Source organism: Lacerta agilis, chromosome 5 (genome assembly GCF_009819535.1).
Source record: "Lacerta agilis isolate rLacAgi1 chromosome 5, rLacAgi1.pri, whole genome shotgun sequence".
NCBI lineage: Eukaryota > Metazoa > Chordata > Lepidosauria > Squamata > Lacertidae > Lacerta > Lacerta agilis.
The window spans coordinates 66,979,976-67,005,247 of NC_046316.1; the positions used below are offsets into that span (position 1 = coordinate 66,979,976).

At 42.4% G+C, this 25,272-nt stretch overlaps 1 protein-coding gene across 1 annotated transcript; it reads right to left on the reverse strand.

Moving 5' to 3' along the window:
• Positions 1–629: 629 nt before the first annotated feature.
• SCG2 (secretogranin II) lies at positions 630–8,418 on the reverse strand. The gene is made up of 2 exons (XM_033150258.1): positions 8,288–8,418; positions 630–3,154 (listed from the first exon to the last, which is right to left on the reverse strand). Exon 2 carries the CDS (start codon positions 3,138–3,140, stop codon positions 1,290–1,292), a length of 1,851 nt encoding a protein of 616 aa, XP_033006149.1. The 5' UTR covers positions 3,141–3,154; positions 8,288–8,418; the 3' UTR covers positions 630–1,289.
• Between the last annotated feature and the right edge of the window lie 16,854 nt (positions 8,419–25,272).

Here is a 25,272-nt window from a genome sequence, read left to right on the forward strand (position 1 = left end):
GGACATGCCTGCTATAGAAGATCAAACTTCCAACATTTTTACCCTCTTATCCAGAGAAACGTATCTAAAAAACAGTATTGCTTTACCAATTTTGTTTGCAGTTGGGACATAAAGGTAAAGGTAAAGGGAACCCTGACCGTTAGGTCCAGTTGTGTCCGACTCTGGGGTTGCGGTGCTCATCTCGTGTTACTGGCTGAGGGAGCCGGCGTAAAGCTTCCTGATCATGTGGCCAGCATGACTAAGCCGCTTCTGGTGAACCAGAGCAGCTCACGGAAACACTGTTTACCTTCCCGCCGGAGTGGTACTTATTTATCTACTTGCACTTTGACGTGCTTTTGAACTGCTAGGTTAGCAGAGCTGGGACCCAACAACAGGAGCTCACCCCGTCACGGGGATTCGAACTGCCGACCTTCTGACCAGCAAGCCCTAGGCACTGTGGTTTAACCCACAGGGACATACTTGCAAGCAAAAATGCACATGACTGGGCTACACATACACATTTCCTTTTGGAACCAGTAGAGCACTCTATAGGTAACTCAAAGTAAAACACAGTCTATTGTCCAGAAATAATATTTATTCATCAACCATAAAACACAGAATAGAAAAAGCTTTATAAATAAAACTATATATATTATATATATAATATGCTTTATTTTTATTAAGTACTCCACAAAAACACTACACACAATAACAAAATATTTCAATTCATTTAAAAAACCTCATAGAACGCAGTTGTCATTCTGCCATTGTCATGATCTGTCGTGGTCATTGTTTTACATAGTTACACTTAATTTCATAAATCTGTTTCTTAAAAAAATTGAAGCAATTTGTTACATGACCAAAATTTAGAACATTGAAAGATACCCATAAACAACAGAACAGCTCAGAGGAGTTTACGCAGACTTTTCAATGTCAAATCATGTACCACTGGGACCAGTCGAGACACAGAACTGGGCCACTTTTTGCACCTGCAGGGATCCTCTGGGCATGTTCATTTGCATGAGCAAAACAATGTGTTTGCTGGGAACTCACAGATATCATCTCTAGGAATCTCTGTGATTCCATGTTCCAAAACTTTTATCAGAGGTCACAGAGGTAGCTACAGCTGAGGTCCACGAGCTCCCATTTCAGATGTAGCATTACTCATGAAAATGCAGGTGCCAGAATTCCTATGTGCATAAAGCAGCTGTGTGTAATGTCTGAACATGCCTCAAATTGTTAAAGAAAGGTAAATCACAACAGAACTGGGGTAGAAGTCAATACAATGAAGAGAAATAATAAGGAAATAACTACATATTTTCCATTGCCCTTTTAGTAATGTGCTCCCTCCCCCTTTCAGACTTTTCCTGGTTTAGATAGTCTAGAACCTTTGCTAGCATATCCTCATCCATATATGGTCTGTTTTGTGTGTCGTCATTCTCTTGGGCCATGGACAGCCTTTTGCTGAGAGATGTCAGCTTGTCTGACTCTCGAGTTCCAAGCTGGTTTAGATGTTCTTTGATAGCCTGCTCAAACTGGTCATCTTCTTGCAAGTCATCCTCGGATGAAAGTGCGAGTGGAATTTGTTTCATCTGACCTGTATTAACAACTTCGGGGTATTTTGCCAGCACCTTGGCTAAGTAGTCTGCCAAGTCTTCTTCCTTTTCATTTAGTGATTCCTGTTCCATTTGTCGTCTTTCCAAATGGTTTAACCAAGCAGCTTTGGGAAACTGGTGCCCTTTAGATCTTCCAGGCATGTAGGAAACTCTTGGCAACTCTTGCTTGAGTTGATTTGCCAGATATGATGGTTTCTGACTCCCTACATTTTCAGTCCCCAAAAGATTGATGATATCTTCCACAGTGAGATCTTCTGGTAGGTTATCCGGTATCAAATTAAGTCGCTGCTTTCTGTAACCATTCAAAGAGTTCATTTTATTTTTGAATGCATCTGAATTGTCTACATTAATTTCAGGGATGTCATCAACATCTTCTGGGAGTTCAGGCTCTTGCTCTTTCTCACTCTGTTTATCACCAGCTCTCAGCATCTCAATTAAATCCTCAGGTGGGATTTGTAAATTCCTTGAAATTTCTATTAACTGATAAATAGCTTGAGGATCAAGTTGCTTTCCAGAATATCTGGCAGCCCTTTTGTCTTCATTTTGCTTGAATCTTGAGTTGTCATTTCCGGCACTGCTTATCATCTTTTTCAAATAATAATCCATCAGCTGTGAAACATCCTCTGACACTTGATCTTTGCCCTCTCTTTTCATTTCATCCTCCAGGATGCTGGACCTCTTTGCTTCATCATCCATCTCCTCTTCATTTTTCTCAATTTGTTCCTTACTGTCTCTGATCTCTTCCTGGGTTTGACTTTCCACTTTTTCCTCTATCGGGTTCCAGTCTTCTCCTCCCACCACATCTTCGTAGGCAAGGTTGTTTCCTTTATAGGCATCATCTTCATCATCAGCATAGAGTTTCTGTTCTTCATCAAACCTCCCCTTTTTTAGGTTACTTGGCCCCATCATCTTCCCCAGCTCCTGAAACACTGATTCTAAGGTAGCTAGACTTTGAGGTGTGTACTGCTCTTCCACTATTTCATTTGTCCGCTTATAAGGGCTGTCTCTTGAATTTTCTTCTAAGTAGACATGTGGTATCTTAGAATGTTTGTGCCGTGTCTCAGGCCAGGTGCGGTCATCATAATCATCAGTCATTCCATCTTGGAAAATGTTATCTGAACTCATGGGGTAGAATTTACCTTCTTTCAAGCCTCCCTTTGGTTCTTTTTCTCCTTGCCTTAGTGCTTCCAACATGGCCTTAGCCCACTGTGATTCATCTTCCGATAAAGATTCTCTTAGATTGTCCGACAGGTAGTTCTGATCTTTGCTTTCCTTTGGCTGCAGAGCAAATGGGACACTTTGATAGGAGCTATCATCTGGGCTTGTTTCTCCATTGCTGGTTTGCTTCCTGAGGTTTTCTAGGTATTCCAGCGCTTTGATCATATCTGGGCTTGGAAGCCTTTGCAAGTTTTTCATCAGGTATTCTGGATCTTTCTGGATGTTTTGGTAACGTTGAAATGAAGCAGCACTGGCAGAACAGATCAGGGCAGAAAGCAGAGCAAGAAGCAAGACTGGAGTAAGCCTTGAGGTTTTAGCATCGGCCATGTTTGAAATGTTCCCTTAAAATAAAATGGGAAAAAAAATGAAAATTAACATACAAAAGTTTAGACATTATCTAAGCTCATAGCAATGAAAATTTCACCTATAATCTCTAGAAAACATCAGGATGTTAGGGATGTATTAAACACAATAGGTCATATTCAATGCTAGTCCTATTCAAACAAGACTTGTTGAAATTAATGGACATGGCTAAGTTAGATCTATTAATTTCAATTGGGTCTCCTCTGAGTATAACTTAGAATAGAACTTCTGTAGCTAAGCAGTTGTATCCAACACTCTGTGCATGGAGTTCCATTTGCACAATGGGACTTTTTATTCCTCTCCTATGCCCTGCGCCCACATCAAAGTATGTTCTGGGTGGTTCCCCAAGCCACTGGAGAAGAGATCTTAAGGGTGTGCAAGGGGCTGTGGGGAGGAAGAAGGGGGAGTCCCATATGGAGTCTGTTGTGTGTGCAGATGCTGTGGACAACATCCAATGCTGACCACTTCTTGTGCAACAGAAATCGTCTTATGCAAGGGCACTTCTAGTTTCCCATCTCCAGCCTGCAGCCCTTCATAACCTGCTGTGGAGGGTGCCACAAGTCCCTGGAGGAGATTCTGAGGAGTGCAGGAGGCTGCAGTGTGGGAGAGAATTCCTGGGGAATGAGCTATTGCCTTTGTGCTACACTGGATCTCACCCCATAAGTCAATACTCTCCAATCCGATCCCCTCTGGATACTTTGGACCACAACTCCCTTCAGTCCCATCCAGCATGGCCAATGGTCAGGGGTGAAGGGAGGTGTAGTTCAAAGTGTCTGCAGGAGAAAAGGTTGGGGAAAGATTCAGTAAACCAGAGGACACCAACCTTTTTGAGCCCATGGACACATTTGCAAACTGGGGGGGGGGGGGACTGTTATAGGCCACTGTAATATACACCACAACCAAGAACACACCATAACCTATTTTCTGTCAAAACAGAATACTTCATCCATGCCCAATTCCACAGGGTGAAGGGATGGTAGAAGAGGACCATGGGCACTACATAAGCATTTCCCTATAAAGTAGTTATAAAGTATAAAGTAGTTCCCTATAAAGTAGTTATAACTACATTCTAATCATAGACCATAAAGAAGGCTGATCGCCGTAGAATTGATGCTTTTGAATTATGGTGCTGGAGGAGACTCTTGAGAGTCCCGTGGACTGCAAGAAGATCAAACCTATCCATTCTCAAAGAAATCAGCCCTGAGTGCTCACTAGAAGGACAGATCCTGAAGTTGAGGCTCCAGTACTTTGGCCACCTCATGAGAAGAGAAGAATCCCTAGAAAAGACCCTGATGTTGGGAAAGATGGAGGGCACAAGGAGAAGGGGACGACAGAGGATGAGATGGTTGGACAGTGTTCTTGAAGCTACTAACATGAGTTTGGCCAAACTGCGAGAGGCAGTGAAGGATAGGCGTGCCTGGCGTGCTCTGGTCCATGGGGTCACGAAGAGTCGGACACGACTGAACGACTGAACAACAACAATCATAGATTCTAAACCTTTGGCAGGGGCTCGGCTATTCTATTTTTTGTGCAGCATCTCCAATGAAGGTACATACAATAACTTTGTAGGTTTGGAAGTACCTGACTATCTCAGAACAGTTTGAAAACTGCCTAATGGTTTGAGACAGCTTTTTGATTAGTTGTTTAACCAAAAGAGAAATTAGTTCATAAAGTATCTGCATATGAAAATCAGAATGGCACCCATGCGTAGGAATGAGAAGGTCTCTGTTCAGCTGAGGTCCTGACAACTGTTGGTCTTTTTTACTGCGTACAGTTTAATAGAGCATTATCTTCTGCTGATTCACTCTGTTCAAATAAGACAACTTTGCAGAAGAGAACCGACTCAAAATGGACTACTATAGTGGGAGCAATAGAACCGGGATTCCAAAACTGCATGGTGATTTTTGTTTGAAATATAGCATTTTATTCCTATTAATGACTGTCTCTTTTTTTCTTTTCTTATTTCTTAATGAATTCAAATGGAAGAATTACAGAGAGGAAGCGATGAGGCAGTTAAAATGGTTCTTCTGCAGCAATATCATCAGGGAGCTTGAGAGGCTAAAGCACAGATTGGCAACCTATAAACTAAATGCCATATGTGCCTCTCCACCTCCTTGGGTATGCCCTCCCCCTCCCCAAAGCCAAGGGAGGGGGAGGGGGAGGGAGTGAATGGATGATAAATGAATGGACGTGTGAGATGTGTGTGAAGCAATGAATGGATGGTGGATGAATGAAGAGGTGTGTGGGAGAGAGGGAGAAAGAGGGAGAGGGATATGATAAGAAAGGAAGAGAGATAAGGTATGTCCCATTCACTTCTTATTTCAGCACTACCTCCTTCTTTCCTTTCCAACAGCCTGTGTGGCCCCCAACCTAGGGAACCCCCCCTCCAAAAGGTTGTGTGTAAACCTGGATGATTGTTGCTTTTTGAAAATGTGCTTCCAAGCTAAATTGAATTTTGGAAAATGTTGTCCATAATATTGCACTATGTACATGCTTTTATTGATACTTAATTTTTTAAATAAAAATCCTTGATGCACTATAGACTATCAGAACAGTCCAAAATCCTTTACTGTTTCTTTATGTTTGCAGAATAATCCTATACATGTCTGCTCATGAGGCTTACTTCTAGATAATTGGGTATTGGATAGCAGTCTATAGCTCACTGATTTCCAGTGCCTTGAATGAACATTTTTGCTGGGCTATGTATATCATTTTGTTGGTGGTAAACGAAAATTCATCTCTGTCAGTCTGTGCATAGTAAGGTGACTCCCCCCTTGTTTACATCATAAGGGCTATAATACAGCACATAGTAAATATAATTCTAAAGTCTATAACATTATTGATCAGGTGTTTTTGCTTATTTGGCATTTTATCCTTCTGTCTATGAAAGTGGGTAGCAAGCAGCAGAGTCCATTGGATGTTATATAGTAAGGCTGTGGCTGGAGAAGGGGTTGATTTCTAAAACAACATATTTAGAGCACTCTGACCACATGAAAATAATGCTGTCTGATCTAGAAGCCCTTCAGCGCAATCCCTGATTTGGGGAAATTCAGTGGTGAAGAGATGAACTGGCAAAGGATATGTTTATCTGTTCCTACTTAATACATTCTATGAAAACACATAAGCAAATTAAGCCCTGAGTATAGGCTTTGCCCATACTGTTCTCAAAGACTTGAAATAGATTTTTCATGCATACATACTGTGCTGTGTTTAGATCATTTCTCCAGGCTACTGGGGCACTATTCAAATTCCCTATGCAGCTAAAATCTACCTGAAGGAAATATAGGATCTCTAATATATTATTTTCTTTCTCTTTCAGGTAACAAACCATCCAAGGTAAATCAAAATTATACCAGACATAAAATCATAGATCAGTGCTACATCATCTGCTTTGCATGCAGAAGGTCCCAGGTTCAATCCCTGGTGTGTCCAGGCAGGGATGGGAAAGACTTTTCCATGAAACCCTGGAGAGCTGCTGCCAGACAGTGCAGACAGTACTGAGCTAGATGGACCAATAGCCTGGCTCTGCATGAGGCAGCTTCCTACGTCTTCGCCTAATTCATATTTTTCATTTCATTCATTTCCCCCTTTGCTTTGTACTCTGTAAAATATCCTGTTGATTTGCCTGTGATTCATGAGATGGAAAAATCCCTAATGCCTGTACACACCCACTGCTCTGAGTAGAAAATTACAGTGGATTTGTTATGCCAGTCAAGAAAGCTTCTTTTTTCTTCTTTCTCAACACAGTATGAAATAATTTCACATACTGGGGTAATTGAAGTACAACCGTGTTCCACAGAATTGCCTTGTTTCCTCCCAGCTGCACCACAAATGAGAACTTTGAATACCCCCAAATGCTACCTAATAATTTGTTAATTTTCAAGACTGGACGTAGAGGAAAACAGTGATTGAAAAGCAATTCACAGTGCCCTTAAGAGAATGGGAAATACTTTTATTCTGTTACAGCTATTTTTCAGTGCAACAGCAGACATACACAGGTGGCTATTAGATAGCAATTTAACCAGAATTTTACCAAGTCATGAGAAGCATCTTAGAATCATTTCTCTCTCTCTTTTTTTGCTTTCTTTCCAAATATTGAATTGTTATCATTGATTCTGTCTTACCTTGCACTCTGGACCATAAAACTTTGTACTTTAACTGTAAATTACCTTTTTTCTAGTTCCCTGATAAAACTTAAACTTTTAAGCTCCAAATACAAGAAAATAAGAGTATAATGAAAATTAATATTTTTAAGAATTGCACATTTTCTATTCTGCCTCAGGATATGATTTTGTTCCAAATAGAACACATTTTAATATAAATAGGAAATGAGGAAGTTTCAGCTGTTTTTGCATAGCAGCTGTATTATTTTCCAGTTTACTGATTCCTGTGAATTCAGATTGCATTCAGGCACAATGGGAATATTTCCCAATTACTGTTTATTTTGAAACCCTGCAGTTTGCTTGTAATTCACATTGCATTTATGGAATAAAAATCTACTGTCACTGAATCAACCCCCCCCCCCCCCACACACACTTCATTGCTCATTATGAAGATGGTTCAACAGCAGTTTCCCTTAAAGCATTTGAAGAGATCCAGCGAACCCATCTTAACCATGAACATTTTACACTTTCACTTTAATCAGAAAGAAATGTGATCTTCTAGAGGAGAAGAGCAAAACCTTATTTGCTGGTGTTTGTAGTTCTCCTTAAATTCACTACTGCTCTTTAGAAGCATATAGCTTCATGCACATGTTGATAATGTACTAAGAGCAAGTGAAATTACCAAAATCACCTTTCTAGGATATTGCCACAATATAATTGGTTTGCATAGTAATTGTGTAGAATCAACCTTTTCCAGGGCTTTTGGCTGTTATTGTTTTTAGTATCCATTATCAGGTGCAAAGTAAATGTTCATAAATTGCCCAGTAAAACCGTGTTTTTGTGCTACTTAAGTGAAGTGCATCAGGTGGCAATTTCAGACGTTTCCGGGCTATGCTATCCCCCTCCCACCCCGCCTGATCCCTGCAATGGAAACTGTATATGCATAGAGAGTATGTGCATTTGGTCTCCATTCTGTTTGTCAATTAAAGAGAAAGTAGGTCTACTTACCTGTGTGCAGAGACAATTTAAAGCATGGTCTTCGTTATCTGTCCGCGGCAAGTTTATGGACTGTTTTCAGCACCCGGACAGCTCCCTTCGCTTATAGTGTGCATCACCTGACTCTCCACTGCCATACTGACGTCACCCCAGTCGGTCACGGGAGGGGGGAGCGCAGCTGATCTGTTCAGAAAGAATGCTACAGAATTAGCTTCGTTTGGGGTGTTTTGCACAGGTTTCCATTGTACGTTTACGCCACCTGCCTTCCTCTAAGAAGAACTACATTCCTCTTTGCAGTTTAAGCAGCCAGTGAAATCCTCCTTAGACAAACGAATAATTACACCTGTCGGATAGGTGCCAGTTTATAGACTCCCCTGTAGACTCTTTCTTTGGGATTGAATCGGATTTTACTATTACTGCTGTTTTGAAATCTACGTTTGAGGAAGTGAAGGCCACGAAAGCTTATAGCACAATAAATTTACTAATCCTTAAGGTGACAGCAGACTCTTATTAGTTGTGTGTGTGTGTTTTCAAATGCAGGGTGAGCTTATGATGGAAGGATTCCCAATTAAAAATCATAATGGCACCTTAAATGAGAGATGCAGTGTCATCTATAAATTCTATATCCCTGCTGTATTTTTGTCTCTTCTTAGTTTCTTAAAACTGCATGTGAAAACACAAAGAATAAGAAAATCTGGTGGTGGTTGATTTATAAGTGCCTGGCAGGGGTTCTTTTGGGAGGAAGGGTGGAAAGGAAAATTTAAAAATAAATCCAAATCAGTGGGGGTCAGGATCTGTGCACTAATAAAAACAAGCTTTCTTCCTTCTGCTTGGGGGCAGGGAGGGATTTCCTGCTCCTATTCTACTCCTGCCCAAGAAAAAAGGAAGGGAGACATTAATTTCAGGGAGGAAAGGGAAAGATCCCTCAGTGGTGTGCAGAGAAGATTATGCATTGTCCCCCACCTTCCTCAGGGACAATTCTGAGTCATTTATTTTTTTCCAGAGAGGGGGGGGGGGGGATAGAGTGAGAGAGAGAGAGAGAGAGAGATGCCTCAACTATAAAGGGGTAAATGTTCAAATATGCCAGCTGTTCTTCAACAGGTACTATTTAACACTTTAGGCTGAAGCTCATACCAGATGAGATGCCAGTCACACAATTAGCAAATGGCTCTTGAAAAGTGCATAGCAGGGGTGAGGAAAGCCATCCAAATTGGGACTGCAATGAGAAAACAAACACACTCTAAAAATAGTTGTACATTACTAGCAGTGACCTCTGGTCTTGCTGTCTTCCTTGTGGGCCAAGACAGGAGCACAGTGCAATATGCATCATCCTGTTTTTTTTTCCTTTCCCAAGAGATTAGAATGCTCTTTATTCTTAATATCTCTCCATCCTAGGTGGGTTTTATCCAGACCTGAAAATTCACATAGTGCTCCAGAGAGCAAGAGTAGAATTAGTGAGTGAAAATGACAAGGAAGCAGATTTTGGCTAAGCATTAGGAAATACTTTCTTATGGCGAGAGCCGTTCAACAGTGGAATGGGCTGCCCTAGGAAGTGCTGGGGGCCTCTTCTCTGGCAATATTTAAGGAGAGGATGGACAGCCACCTGCCAGGAATTCTGCAATTGCATCCTGCATGGCAGATCCTGAATTGAGCGGTGTGTTGAAGTAGATGACCTCCAAAGCCCCTTCCAACTTGGTGGTTCCAAGAAAATCTCTTGCACCAAGCAAGGGAAAATACCTTTTGTCATTAACAGATGTGCACAGATTACAGCATTCCATGTGCACTCTGTCTTGGAATGGCTAACGTGAAAATTATTAAATGTGCCTGCATCCTGCCTGTTCCATTCTGACTTCTTTATTCCCCTTCACTTGCAAAATACATTTTTCTTTACAATTTTGACCTTTTGCAGAATAAAAAAAAAAAATCAAAAACGTGGCTGAATCTTCATTCCAATTCAATCAGTGTTAGGAAATTAAATCGATGCTAGACACAGTCAACGTGTACTGTGAACACATTCAACTTTTAAGCTTTTATATGCCAGTCTGTTTTTTTACATTATGTGTGGGGTCTCTTCCATCTCAAGAAGGACAGAAGGAAATTGAGATATTCTTTTGCCTTTCCACAAATGGTGGCACAGAATATAGACAGAACCAAGTTCTCTAAGTGGGCTGCAGATTAAATGCCTTTGGTGTCTGCCCTGCTCTGCAATTGCTCCAGACCCTGCCAAATGATCTCCAAGAACCTGAAACTGCATTGAAGTGAAATTTGTAGGAGAAAGTAGAATGTGATCCAGTGGAAGGTTCTTGGAAAGAGATCACATAAGGGGAGTTTCTCTTTGTTCTAAATGCTTGGAAAGCACCTCGCAGCTCCCAGTTTTGATGGCTGAAAACAGCAGCTTGAATAGTTCTGATCTAGCAGACTCCCACACAAGAAGGATTGATGGATGTGAGACTCTGGTTGCCTCTGTTGAAATCATCTTTCTTTCCCATCATTTATTATCGTTATGCCTATTTTCTTCTTAAGTCCCTGCCTTGCTGGCTCCTTCACATAAATCAGCTTTGAGTACATTCCGGTCCTCACAGCAGAGGCTTCCCTCTCCCAACTCCTGTTTCTTCTTTCATATCGCCTGAGTCCCTTCCCTCTCCACTTGACCCAAGCTTCTCTGCCATCGTGCCATTTCCTTTCTCTTTTCTGTTCCTGCCTTTGAGCCATCTGGCATTCCTATCGATGAATGAGGCCGCATAAGCCATTTGCGGACATGCCTGTTTACTTGGAAACCTGTCTCTTAGTGTGTTCACTGAGGTTTAGCCCCAAGAAAGTGTGCATAGGATTCCAGCCCCAAACTCTAAAGCCAGGGGATCCTGTAAATCCTGTATTAAATAGAAGGAACTGCACTGGGCGCCAATATGCTACTGAGCCCTCTGCAAGTTGACTTATATAGGTTTATAAAGCCCTATACATTTCAGGACTCTCCTTCCTTGGAGGTTTTAGGTTGGATGGCCACCTGTCATGGATGCTTTAGCTGAGATTCCTGCATTGCAGGGGTTGGACTTGATGACCCCTGGGTCCCTTCCAACTCTAAGATTCTATGATTCTATGAATACTTGATCCCATATAGACCAGTACAGTTTCATCAAGATGAAGCTCACCATGTGATAATGCAAGGGAGAGCCTTCTTGGTGGTGGCCCCCAAGCTTTGGAGCTCTCTTCCCTCCAAGATGAGCATTCAAGGCTAACTGGGAAAATTGTTCAGTCAGTGGCAGAGCATCTGCTTTGCATGCAGAAGTTACCAGCTTCAATCCTTAGTTCCTCCAGGTTGTTGTTGTTGTTTAGTCATTTAGTTGTGTCCAACTCTTGTGACCCTGTGGACCAGAGTCTGCCAGGCACTCCTGTCTTCCACTGCCTCCCGCAGTTTGGTCAGACTCATGTTGGTAGCTTCGAGAACACTGTCCAACCATCTCATCCTCTGTCATCCCCTTCTCCTTGTGCCCTCCATCTTTCCCAACATCAGGGTCTTTTCCAGGGAGTCTTCTCTTCTCATGAGGTGGCCAAAGTATTGGAGCCTCAGCTTCAGGATCTATCCTTCCAGTGAGCACTCAGGGCTGATTTCCTTCAGAATGGATAGGTTTGATCTTCTTGCAGTCCTCCAGGTAGGACTGGGCAAAGACTCCTTATCTGAAACCCTGGAGAGCTGCTGTCAGGCAGTGTAGACAATACTGAGCTTCCTCTATTCCTTTTTTCCAATTAATCTTTATTAATTTCAATTATACACATATACAAAGAATTTACAGACTTATACAATCATATACTACAAAAAGAAAGCTTGAAGAAAAAAAGAAAGAAAACTACAAAAAAGAAGAAAGGATAAAAATACAAAGAAAGAAGAAAAGAATCAAAATTTTATTTACATAAAGAAGCGTAATTTTCCTAATTAACACTTGAATAAAAAAAAATTCAGATAGAACAAATCTTCCAATCTTCCTCATTATACTATTTGTACTGTCATTGTTTTTTCCGCATAGTTTTAAATTCTTTAATATCATTCCTATCTTTTCAACTAAAAGAAGATAATATTAGTTATATGTTTTTATTTACAAGTATCACTCAAGTTCTACTAATATGGTATGGCTGGTGCAATATGCTCCTATATAATCCTTAAATATTCTCCATTCTCCAAATATTTTCTGATTTAATACTCCTCTAACTCTTCCCATCAGTTTTGTTAGTTGTAGGTATTCTAACATGAGTATCTGCCAGTCTGTAACTGTCGGTATTGTTTCATTTTTCCACTTCCTTGCCACAAGTATTCTTGCTGCTGTGACGGCATACATGAACAGTGACCTTATGTCATTTTTTATTTCTGGTGGTAAAATGCATAAGAGAAAAATCTCTGGGGGTTTTTTAAAATGTAATTTTAAATAGCTTCTTAAGTTTGTTATAGATGTTTTCCCAGAACTCACTTATGTTTGCACAAGTCCACCACAACATCTTTTTTACATCTCCAACAGATCGATGACCCTCCTTTATACATTTTTGCAAGTTTCAAGGGGGTGTGATGCCATCTATATAACATCTTCATGGTGTTCTCCCCGAGGTTAAATTCTAACCACTACACCGCACTGCTTCTGGCTTGCAATTTTAATTGTAACTCTTTCTGCAGCTGAATTTGCAGTGAAGAGTGTGTAAGGAAGGTTTTTTAAAAAATGTTTATGAAATATTATAGCCATTATAAATGAGTGCATGAAAAGGAAAGCGCTCATGCTAAGCATACAAAAAATCAGTCAAGATACACACAGCAAAGAGTCAGACAGCTGGATAGATAGGGCCATTGTATACAGGTTCTATTAAAAAGGAATTTCCATTTTAGCAGAGTCTTTCTGGTGATAGAATAAGCTATTGTCAGCTCACTGAAATTATGTAAATGTAATGGTCAAATTCAGAGGATCTGGCAGTTCGTGAATAGTTAATTTCCCGATTTATGTAATTGATGTTGCCCAAGGTTACTGCTGCTTAAAAATAAACCAAAGGCTGTGGATCTTATGAAAGAAAATGCATCTATGTCCCTTGAACGACAGTGAAAAAATAATCTGCAGTTTACTTCAGATACACAGTTTCTTGCAGTGTGTATACCACCGCCATCCTTGAGAATGTTCTTTACTAAAAATAAAGAAAGAATAAATAGTCCCAGCTTTTTGACTGATTTAAAACGCACACACACACCCCTCCATTATAACATGTCACTGCAGGCAAGGATGATCTGAAGGCAGTGGGGAAGGTTTTGTGCAATAAATCCCTGCTATTTCATTCCATATTTTGCCACTTAGTTTCAACACATTTTTTTCCCTACATGAAAGATCAAGCATATTTGTATGCAAATGTTATACCTCTGACCTTCACACAAACACAATAAAAAGGCTTTGATTTTCATTTATATGATTCACAGCGGCGAACCACACATCCGTCCTTGCAGGTTAGACTTGAGCAGCCATGTGGGACAGACAACCAGTATGTAAGTTTAAGGGCAGAAATTCTGTATTACCCTACAAGACTGGAAGAAAAAAAAATCCAACCAGAGTTCAGTGTGGCTCAGTGATCAGATGATGTCCCATGAAATTGTAATTTTATAGGCTGTCAACTACCCTGTCTGGTGCATTTATAATATTATTAAATGCTTTTAAAATAAATATATAAATGCATTCCAATGTAAGTGCGGAACACATTGGCAACATCAATAATAACATTTAAAATTCATATGGTACAGTGGAGAATTCACAGTATTTCGTAGAGTTATAGAGTAGCAAGGGATCTTAGATGTCATCTAGTCCAAAACTCCCTTGCAATGCAGAATATAGCTACAGCATCCCTGGTAGGACGCTAGACAGCCTATGCTTAAGTACTGCTAGCGAAAGAGAGCCCACCACTTCCCAATACAGTCTGCTCCACTGTCAAAACAAATCTTACCATTAGGAAATTCGTTCCTACTCTTTAGCTGAAACCTGCTTCCTTGTAATTTCCACCCATCTGTCTTGCTCTCCGCAACAACAACAACAACAACAACAGAGAACAATTCTGCTGCATTTTATGTGTGACAACCCTTCAGATGTTTGAGGACCACTATTAAGTCTCCCCTTAGCCTTGGTTAGAGCTTGGTGCTGATAACGCCAAGGTTGCAGGTTCGATCCCCAAATGGGACTGCTGCATATTCCTGCATTGCAGGAGGTTGTACTAGATATTCCTCAGAGTCCCTTCCAAATCTACAATCCTATGATTCTATGATTCTCTTTTCCACCCTAGATGTATTCAGCTCTTTCAACCGTCCCTCAAAGGATTTAGCTTCCAGGCTATTCACTCTCCTTTGGACAGCCTTTGGAGAGTCATTCACCTTTGCCCAACAACATCTGGAGGGTCATGGGTTCTCCAATATTGCTTTGCTAGCAAATACCCTATCACTGCAGTTGGTGTGAAATTATGCTATGGGGTTGGTGGTTGATGGAAACCACAGGAAGGGACAGTGCTCTTGTGCTCAAATCCTGCTTGTGGGTTTCCCACAGACATCTGGTTGGCCACTGAGAGAGCAGGTTGCTGGAGTAGATGGGCCATTGGCCTGATCCAGCAGGTTTTTCTTATGTTCTTTAGTGAATGACAGCCTTTCATTTAAAATGGGGAAAAGGAAAGGTGTGTGGTCAGGAACATCTCTCTGACTTGCCATGGTAAGTCTTGAGGTTGGTTTGAGCTAGTAGTACTTTGCTTGCTTGCTTGCTTGCTTGGATGCTTATGCCACCTTGCAGAGCTGGCTGTGGTTGTGTCAAAAGAGTGCCATCTCGAGGACCCTCTCCCATGTCAGTCTGAAACCTTCATGCCCTCACCTGGTGATAGCAGCAGAGGGCTGTGTAGCCACTAATTAAAACTTCTTAGAATACCCAGGAGTGATGCTGTGCTGGCTGCTCCAAGGCATTGTGGGAAATTTTCATTGACAGCTTGTAATTGTGAAACACCCACTACAGAGAGCCTAGAGCAGGCCCCAGACCTCAATGTGGAGATGGCAGGGACTGAACTTGAGTCCTTTTGCATGCACAGCAAGCGCACCAGCCTTCTCACCCTTCCAAAAATAGGGGTGGTAAACCAGCGGCCCTCCAGATGTTGTTGGACTTCCATTATTCCCTGACCATTGACCATGCTGGCTGGGAGTGGGCCAAAGGTTTAGAACTCCATACTAAGACAAGACTAGAAGACATGGGTCAAGGGTGGCACCGTTATTTGTGTAGGTGTTTCATGTGTCCTAAATCATATTTAAATGCACTTATCCTAAAGGATCTACACTGACTCCCAGTATGTGTTTGGGCACAATTCCAAGTGTTGATGCTGACCTTTAAAGCCCTAAACGGCTTTGGCCCTGTATACCAGAAGGAGCATCTCTACCCCCATCATTCAGTCCAGACACTGAGATCTAGTTCCAAGGGTTGGAAGCCACTCAGAGTGGCTGGGGCACCACCACCCCGTTGTTGTTGTTGTTGTTGTTGTTGTTGTTGTTGTTGTTGTTGTTGTTGTTACCACATATGTTTGCACATACACATTGGCGTAGGAAGGGCAGGGGATAGGGGGCAGGGCGCCCCGGGCAGTGGGATCCTGACAGGGTTCCACCTCGGCACGCCACGCCCCAAGAATGTGTGCCACACTCCTGCGGGTTGCGTTCCCCGCCCCCAGAACGCACGGCACGTCCCCAGAATGCGCACCAGCCCCGCCCCCGCCTGCTTCCCGCCCCCAGTGCTGGAGCATGAAGCTCCGCCACTGCACATACATATATTAGTGTTAGCAGACCAATCCCTAGCATGAGCTACCGGCATGCTAACATTACCTACAACCAGGTGCCTGAGAAAAGTTTCCATTGGAAAGGACTTTCCCTGTCTCAAGCCTCAAGTTTCACTTCAGCATGTACAAACTGAAGGCAGCATGTGACAACATGGTGTTTGTTTTCAGTGTGTGTCATATTTTATAATTAGGGTGTATTTTTAAACCTTCCTTCTCTCCCACCTTCCTCCCTTTATCTAATTTCAGAGAGCTCCTTTTGCAGGAACTGTGGCATGCCCTTCCTACCTTGAGGCAGGAAAAAATATACATATCAGTATCTATTCGGCATAGCTGCTATGAGCAAGCTTTAGCAAAGATCAAGAGTCCCCTGGGAACTTGACTGAATCGAGCTGTCATGGTTTCAGTGCAGCTTTGCGTCAGACATCTGAATTTAAAGTCAAAACAGCAGGGAAAGGGATAAGACAATGAGAAATCCTGAGTCATGCTGAACGGAAGATGCAGGGACTTAAGTAAAGCAGCAAACATGGATGAATGGAAATGGCTTGGTGCAATCTTTTCTTCAGATCAAAATAGCATTTATATTTAGCTCTCCGGCACACAGAGAGAATATTCCAGTATCCTGAATGGCTCGTTTAATTGCTTCTTAAATTTTTAGGGCTGAACTCTAGAATGGTGCTGTCATGGACTGGTTGGATGCAGAAGAATGGTGGGAGGAGCCAGCTGGGGAACCATCAAGGGAAGAGTCTGGGAAGTGGTGGTGGGACAATGATGGGAGAAGAGGGAGAAGACTGGGAATAGGAAGTGTCAGAAGTTGAAGAGGCAACAGGGCCTAGTGAGCAGGGAGAGTCTGTGGCAGGGAGAAGTCCAGAATCAGATGCAGAAGCTGAAGCAGGAGAGTGGGAGGAGGAAGACCAAGAGGCAGGTATGATTTAGGCTGGTGAAGAGTCACAGGTGTCTTCCCCCTTCTGCTGCAACAAAGTCCCCTCTGATCTCCCAGAACCAGAAGAACCCTAGAAGACACAGCTTGATCATTTATCATATCTGCTGGTTTTAAAAAATAGGCCCACCTGTTTTTAACATCTGATTTTATTGATGATGTTAATGTATATTTTATCTTTTTTATCACCCTCTTAAAGGTTTTGATGATTAAGAGGTATACAAATTTTTGCTAAATAAAAGCAATAAATAAAAAGCAAACAGATCTGCATTGCAAGATAAAAAGGAGGGGTGAGGGTGCTGTTCTCCCCTTGCCCCTTAATCCTTCATGTGTTTTTCTGCTGCTTGAAGTGATATGAAGATGGATTAGAAAAGCCTGACCCTACAAATGGATAGACAACCAAGCTGCAGATAGTGAACAGCAAAGCAAAAAAAGAAAAAAAAGGAAAGGAAAAGTAATTCAAGAAAACAACATAAATCTCAGTACACATGATGACTAAGGGAATGCTATGTAGGAGTCAATAGTGAGATAAATTAATGACTGAATCTGGCATTGGGCCTTGAAGAAATATAATATGCATTAGGTCATATTTGACAGTCTCGACTGCTAATTCCAGTGAGATAGATGTGCAGCATAGAACACATGAGATCTGAAAAGGGCTGGAAATCTCTAAGCAACTTGGAGATTCTGTCGAATGGAGATCTGATGTGGGACAGTGGAAATGCTATGCTTCTGGCTTTCATTCATTGCAGGTTTTTAAGCAGAAGTTGGACAGCCATGTGCCATTGATGCTTTAGTTGAGATTCCTGCATCACAGGGGGTTGGACTATGGATGACACTCAGGGTTCTTTCCAGCTCTACAATTCTATGATTATATTAATGAAATGTTAAGATTGCATGTGAAGATCTAGAAACCTTTGTAAGAGCATAATGCTTTTGCATGAAGATTGTTCATGAAACAAGATCCTGATATATCTAAAACCAACCACATACCCAACAATATAGACATCTATTGCCCAATATATCTTTATATCTCTTGCCAAACCCAACCAGCTTGGACCTATTGCTCTTCATAGTGAGGCATTTACATTGAAACCTTGTTCAACAAACATACCAAACCTCCTTGTTTGAGATAAGGACAATATCATCAGCATAAAATAATTATAATAACAGGGAGATTTAACAGTGGAAGAAATAAACATTAAAAACTCATTAACTTTATTGTTCACATAATAGTTCCAACTAAAGTTTGCCAGAAGGCATTGCTGCCTGACATCCCTGGGTGCTGAAATTTTATTAGTCAATTGACCTCTCAAGCCCACCAAAACTTTCAAATGTTTCATGGAATGCAAAATTTGACTAGAAACAGGAGTTTTGGTATCAATATCAGATATGATAATTCAAAGCATCTTGCTCTTGTGCAAATCAAATGCTTCAGTCAGGTCTACAAATACAACACATGAACACTCTGCTGATGCAAATGCTGTGCCAACACTATCTATTAAGCTTGTGGGGCAAGGGGCCACTGGGTACTTTCCCCCTGTGCCCAGCATCCTTATGACCCCATAAGTTCCTTGCAAGGTATGTTTGCACTGCACTGGAGATTCCCCCCAAACAGAAAGGTACCACCACCAGGTTGCAGTGCTGGAGGGAATGCACAAAGGAACTCTTGCATTATATTATATTCTGCTGCCATAGGATCAGTGTTTATCACGCAAATGTAGACACTTAGAAACGGGGCTCCATGGACACATGGGAAATTGGCTAACCTCATGGCCATTGTATACTTCACTCAGGGCACATTGCTTATGCTTCTGGGACTGCCTCTCCACTGCCAACACCCTCTACTTCCCATCCAACACGCATGTGCAGCATTTCTCCTCTCCCATTACTGAACACATTTGCTAAGGAAGTATTTGTGCACGTTCACACAATGCAATGCAAGTTCACTCTATATGCATGCAGCATCTTGTATACTGGAGCCCAGCTTTGGTTGGGTATGAGCTCCTGCAAATTGCAGTCAAATCAGGAATGAAAGGCACTCATCAAATACATTAGTTAAAATTCTCCACTGTTCGTCCTGACCATCATTATCTGGTGAAACACGAAACTAATGAATAGCTTTGCAGCTCTGGCCATGCATATAGATCTTGTAAATGTTTTGCAGCAGCTATGCTTTGCAAAACCCTGGGGAAAATGTGATATTTATATTGTCTTTTCATGGGAGCCTTATAAATTGGCACATTTGATTTACAGAACTTGAAATATTCGCTTATTTTTAGATATGGCTCTTTTTGGCCTCCATTCCAGGTTACAGTCATTTATTTTAATTGACTGGTTTAAGAATTACAAAGGCACTGAGTTACTTGTATCTATTAACTCTGTGTCATTTCAGGCTACCAGGGCCGGTCCACATTCTTCTCTAGATAAACACCTTTAATTCTGGAGTCATGCCATTCTTACTTCATTATTCTCCTCTCTGTCATTTTAATCCTGGCCCATAATATTTATCAAATGAAAGTGGCTTGAAAACTAATGAACTGAAGCTATTATTCATGGGAAAGAGATGAAGAATGCAACCATGAGTTACAATCTCATGCCAGAGGATGGATGGGAGGTTGGACTGGAAAGATTTAGGGGTAAGACCCAAAGAACTTCTTAAATGAGCAGAAGGCAATATGCTTATATGCATAGGGGGTTATCCTTCACTACTGCTGATTCTCCTTCTAACTGCAACCCCAAGCCATTCTGTCTGGTTCTCTGACCTATCTAGAGCAGCTCTTCAGGGGGCACAAGGGGCTACAGCAGGAAGGGTTGGGAAAGCTCCAATCCACAAGCAGAACTCTGCTCCTGCTTCTCTGGATACAAGTTAGGGTTCCTTGGAGGCTGGTCCATTAGGGCGCTGTTCCACCAACTCAGCCAACCCCCACCAGCCTTTATTTCTTGCAACCAGGCCAGGGGGCAGCACTGCCTGTCAGCTTCATCCCCCTTAGCCTCAGTGTGGTCCATGTAGAACTCTGCAGGAAGGAGGATGGGTGAAAGTAGACTCCATTGGCTCTGCCTGCCATTGACTCTGGCTCCACCTGACATTGCTCTCCCCACCTTCCACCCTACCTACCAATCCCAGTGGGTGCCAGCCAGCACTGCCAGAGTTAGCAACCACTCAGTCAGCTATCCAGTGTACCAAGGCTTGGTTATTTACATGGGGTTTGGGTCACCAGAGAAGTTAGGCTGATAAGATACCAGTGGCTACTAGCCATGATGGTTGTGGACTATCTTCAGGGCAGAGTGCCACTCATGATCAGTTGATGGGGAGCTGTCAGGCTTCAGGGGCTCTGCTTCCCCCCCCCCTTGGCCATAGATAAGCAGTAGAAAGAGACAGCAGTCTCTTACCAGTAACAGAAATGTTTAATGAATGCAGCAAAAGAACAAGCAACCCTTCTCAGAGTGCAGGTGCTCCCAATTAAGATTCTTCCCACTTCCCTGCAGTTCAGGCATCCCCAAACTCGGCGCTCCAGCTGTTTTTGGGACTACAGCTCCCATCATTCCTAGCTAACAGAACTAGTGACCAGGGATGATGGAAATTGTAGTCCCAAAACAGCTGGAGGGCCGAGTTTGGGGGTGCCTGCTCTAGTCACTTCTGTCCTCTCGTCTCCTAGCCACCTGATCTCTCAACCTTTGAACCTTTTGTGCAGCCACCTTATCTAATCTCCTAGCCTTGGGACTGAGAGGCTGCACATATTCCAGTGAGAGAGAGAGTCGGCTAGCTCATTCTCTTCCTGTTGTTGTTCTTCTTCTTGCTGTTCCCCTCCCAATTCTGCCCAACTATTGTCTTCCAAACTGTGCCCCTCAGCAAACCATTGTTCCAAATCAACACTACTCCACTGCTCCTGTGGAGTTTCAGGATCCTGGCCATGAACAGGGGGAGGCCTAGGCTCCCACCATTCCTCATCAGAGTTGTGCTCCTCAGCCTGGTCTCTGGCAGGAGTGGGGAAAATACTGTGGCACTCATGTCCTGCTTGCAGGTTTCCCAGAGGCATCTGGTTGGACATTGTGAAACAAGGATGCTAGACTAGATGGACCTTTGGTGGGATCCAGCAGGGCTTTTTGAAGTTCTAAGCGAAGTTGTTCAATTTCCCCCAGAAGGCCTCTCTTTTGGCCACCTGCCTCTTTGTGATTCAAAATGTTGCTTGTGTGTCTGTGAAAACGATTCCCTTGGAGATTTCTTTAATAAAGGCCACCGTTATTAAGGAGGAAAATCTCAGTGGTAGCACATCACTCAGGCAATAAGACAAAATCCGATGAGTGCTCTCTCATTCAGTTATTGCTCAGCTGACAGGTGATACGTTGACCGGTGAAGATAGCAAGATCTTCACATTGTGCCCAAAATCGCTCTCTGAGGATAAGAAATGCTGATAACTGTTCAGATCCACAGCTCTAAATTATATCTCTTTCTGGTGGAAGGTCTGAAATGGTAGGTACAGCCGATACAATTAAGGAAAATACTGTGATTTCATTCTATATGGTAACGGAAAGTTCTCTGCTTGCCTCTTCCACTTGCCGTTGCAGCACATACCTCATGGTGCTAGTGATCAGTACATTATTATTTTCCATGTGCACAAAACTTCTATGTTAAAAAATACTACAGGAACAAATATCTCTATGGTGAGTGGATGCAAAGGAAGCGTAAGGACTCTTTAGATAGATAGATAGATAGATAGATAGATAGATAGATAGATAGATGCAGAACAGGGAATTTTCATCAAGCGCTGCCCCTGGTCTAATTCCCATTTCCATTAAGGTCATATGAAAGCTCTCCCTTACTAATCTGTTTGGAGTAGGGTGGTGTGCATAGGATAGCTGAGGGCATAGCTTGAAAACCCAGCTCAATAAAAGTGAATCTAAGTTAGGCTGGCCGGAGACTCGACAGCTAGTTGGCTCTAAAATGGACTGATTTTAGAAGGGGGGAACCAAGGAGAGCACTTAGAGGATTTGATCATTTGCAGATCACATAGCAGGGGTAGGCAACCTAAGGCCCGGGGGGCCGGATACAGCCCAATCGCCTTCTCAGTCGGGCCCGGGGACAGTCCGGGAATCAGAAGGTTTTACATGAGTAGAATGTGTGCTTTTATTTAAAATGCATCTCTGGGTTTGTTGTGGGACATAGGAATTCGTTCACTATTATTTTTTTCAAAATATAGTCCGGCCCCCCACAAGGTCTGAGGGACAGTGGACTGGCCCCCTGCTGAAAAAGGTTGCTGACATAGTGGTTCTGTCCAGTGGCATCAATCCCTTAATTGGCATTTATCTGTGGATATGAACGTACTATATATAAGAATAAATAATCCCTATGTCATTTTTTCCCCCAGACAAGGCTAACCCATGAAAGCTAGATTTATTTAAGAAGAGCATCAATATTGCATCTGCACCAGATGCTGTAAACTGTCACACATAGATAAGCAATTCTCTTAGATTTCCAGATGAGTAATAGATTTTATGTGTTGCTTTCTGATTTAACTGTTAAGCTATACCCAAAGAATTCTGCAGCTAGCTCCCAACAGGAAAATGCATAAAATGTATCCCAAGTAAAGATGGTAGTAATTCACATTTACTAACTTGTCAGAAAAATTAGGTTTCTACACTTCAGCTGAAGAATTTGGTAGTTTTCTACTTGTCTATCCTGTTTCCAGACTTGATAGGTTTTGTGTGGCTTTGATATCGATGTGCTTAAAGGTAAAGGTAAAGGGACCCCTGACCATTAGGTCCAGTTGCGGATGACTCTGGTGTTGTGGCGCTCATCTCGCTTTACTGGCCGAGAGAGCCAGCGTACAGCTTCCGGGTCATGTGGCCAGCATGACTAAGCCACTTCTGGCGAAACCAGAGCAGCTCACGGAAACGCCGTTTACCTTCCCACCAGAGCGGTACCTATTTATCTACTTGCACTTTGACGTGCTTTTGAACTGCTAGGTTGGCAGGAGCTGGGACCGAGCAACAGGAGCTCACTCCGTCACGGGGACTACAGGTGTATCATAGACAGTTCTGAGCATAAATAAAAGCATACACTATGTAACCTCAGTTACATGAACCAATATAATAAAAGTCAAATATTTTTCCCCAAAGCCAAATAGCCATCACAGTTCTGCTTTCATTTTCATCCAGGCATTGTTATTCAGGTCAATACCTACTTAGCATCAATAATGGTACTGCATTTTATTCTCCTTAGCTTCTCCCTCCAGATCATCCTCCTTCCCCATCACAGCTCTGGGCAAGGAGGAAGGAATGTTCTGAGCTTCTAAGGACTTCTAGCAAATGCACTGCTCCATATGGAGAAGATGTGCCTAGTTTTGGCAGAGGGCTGTTGAGTCAGTGGAAGTGGTTCACAGGTCAGTTCAGGCCATGCCTTCGCTAGTCTATTCACTGGCATCTGAGGAAAAGGCAGCTATAATTTTGGATATTCTCATGTTGGTTTGCTTTCCAAAATCAAACTCTATTCCAAGTGAATCATTAGACAAACACTCAAGCAAAGTTCTTTTTTTTTTCAATGACAAACCTTCTGTTGTCTTTGAGGATCTCCTAACACAAATAATTTGTTTGACTACATTTTTTTCTGATGGAAAAATAGCATATGCCTTTTTTTCAAAGGGTGTGTGTGTGGAAAGCTGGTAGGCTTCTTGGGAAATGACTTTGGCAAGCCCTCCTGCCATTAAACCCAAAGTGTTTGGCTATACGTGATTTTGGCACAATCCCTGGAATGTAACCCCTGTGCAAGTTACAACAAAATTACTCACAAGGGAGGAAGATGGGGACCTAGGCACCACCTACATGACCTCCTAGGTGCCCCACAGGTCGAGGTTGCACCAACCTCCAGCTCTGCTTTCATTCACACAAAAAATCTTTTCCTCAAGCCTGTCCTTGATGGCAGTTTTCCCATTAGTTATTCTGGTCCTTGTGTTAGTCAGTGTTTAATCATTTTATGATGTTATGATTTTACATGAGCCACCTTGAGCATTGAGAAATGGATGGGACTATCTGGGAAGCACTATGTACCTAGGCTCATTCCATATAATGGCCACTGAGGTAAACATGGTACGCCGATGGCCCATTCATCAGTTTTGATTATTCCCACTAGCAACCAAGCTCACCCAGGTGGCAGACAGAAGGCAATCTTTCCCCTTTGCATGACTAAATGGCAGGCAACAATAGTGTTCTTCCTCAGCTTTTGCCAAAGCAACACAAACAACTTTGCAAACTGACAGCACCTTCAGTGCAGCTATTGCCAAAGCTTGGCAGCTTGCATGGTAGGAAAGCTTTCTGGCAGAAAGCAGCTTTCTCAGAAAGCAGAAACACAACACAGCTCATTCACCCTGTTTCTCGCAGCAAACAGAATTTGGAAGCCTCACTGGCTCAGCAAACATGCTTTGGCAATGAGATCCTTGAAAATTATGTTCACCATTGTGCTCTTGAGCGGAGACCATGGGACCATATCCAGGATGCCAGAAAAAGCATCATGGGGTTTTTGAAATGACCAGTCTGATTCTCATGCAACTTCCTGGAATGATCAATATGCACACTTCAACAGTGTTTACACCAGCACAATGTTTCCAAGAACAGAGCCTATGTGACACTGACTTTTAGTGAAATTTAGAAGCAGACAGGGTTAGTGTAGTTTTGCTGATTATGCCAAGACATATTATGAACTCATCCAGTTCAGAAGCCACCCTGTTATGAACTGCCCCAAAGCCCTCTGAATTTTGCTGTGGCTTATAATGAGGTTTACTGACATTATCAGATCTCTGCTGCTGCTCCTCCTCCCCAATTTACAACAACAACCTTGCACTTTAGAAGGAGGATGAGATTATTGGCATAGGAGGCCGTTTGCTAGAGAGTGGAGAGGCTTGTCACTCTCCTTAATAGGAAATAATACTCCTGGGTGTCTGGGTGGTATCCCGCTGCCTTGTGGAATATCTTCAGGATAAGAAAGGGCCAAGGAGTAAACCCTAGACAAATCTAGAGTGGAGTCCCTAAGACAGTTGGATGGAGCCTTGCACGCCTCCTTCTGGCAATTCCTGCAGCCAAGCTGCGGTCAAATGTATTGCTCTGCTTTCCTTTGGACCACATCAGCAAAGCCAAGAGGGGGTATTGTCATTGGTTCCAGTTACAGGTGGGTAGCCGTGTTGGTCTGCCATAGTCAAAACAAAATCGAAAATCTGGTATCTGAAGAAGTGTGCATGCACACGAAAGCTCATACCAG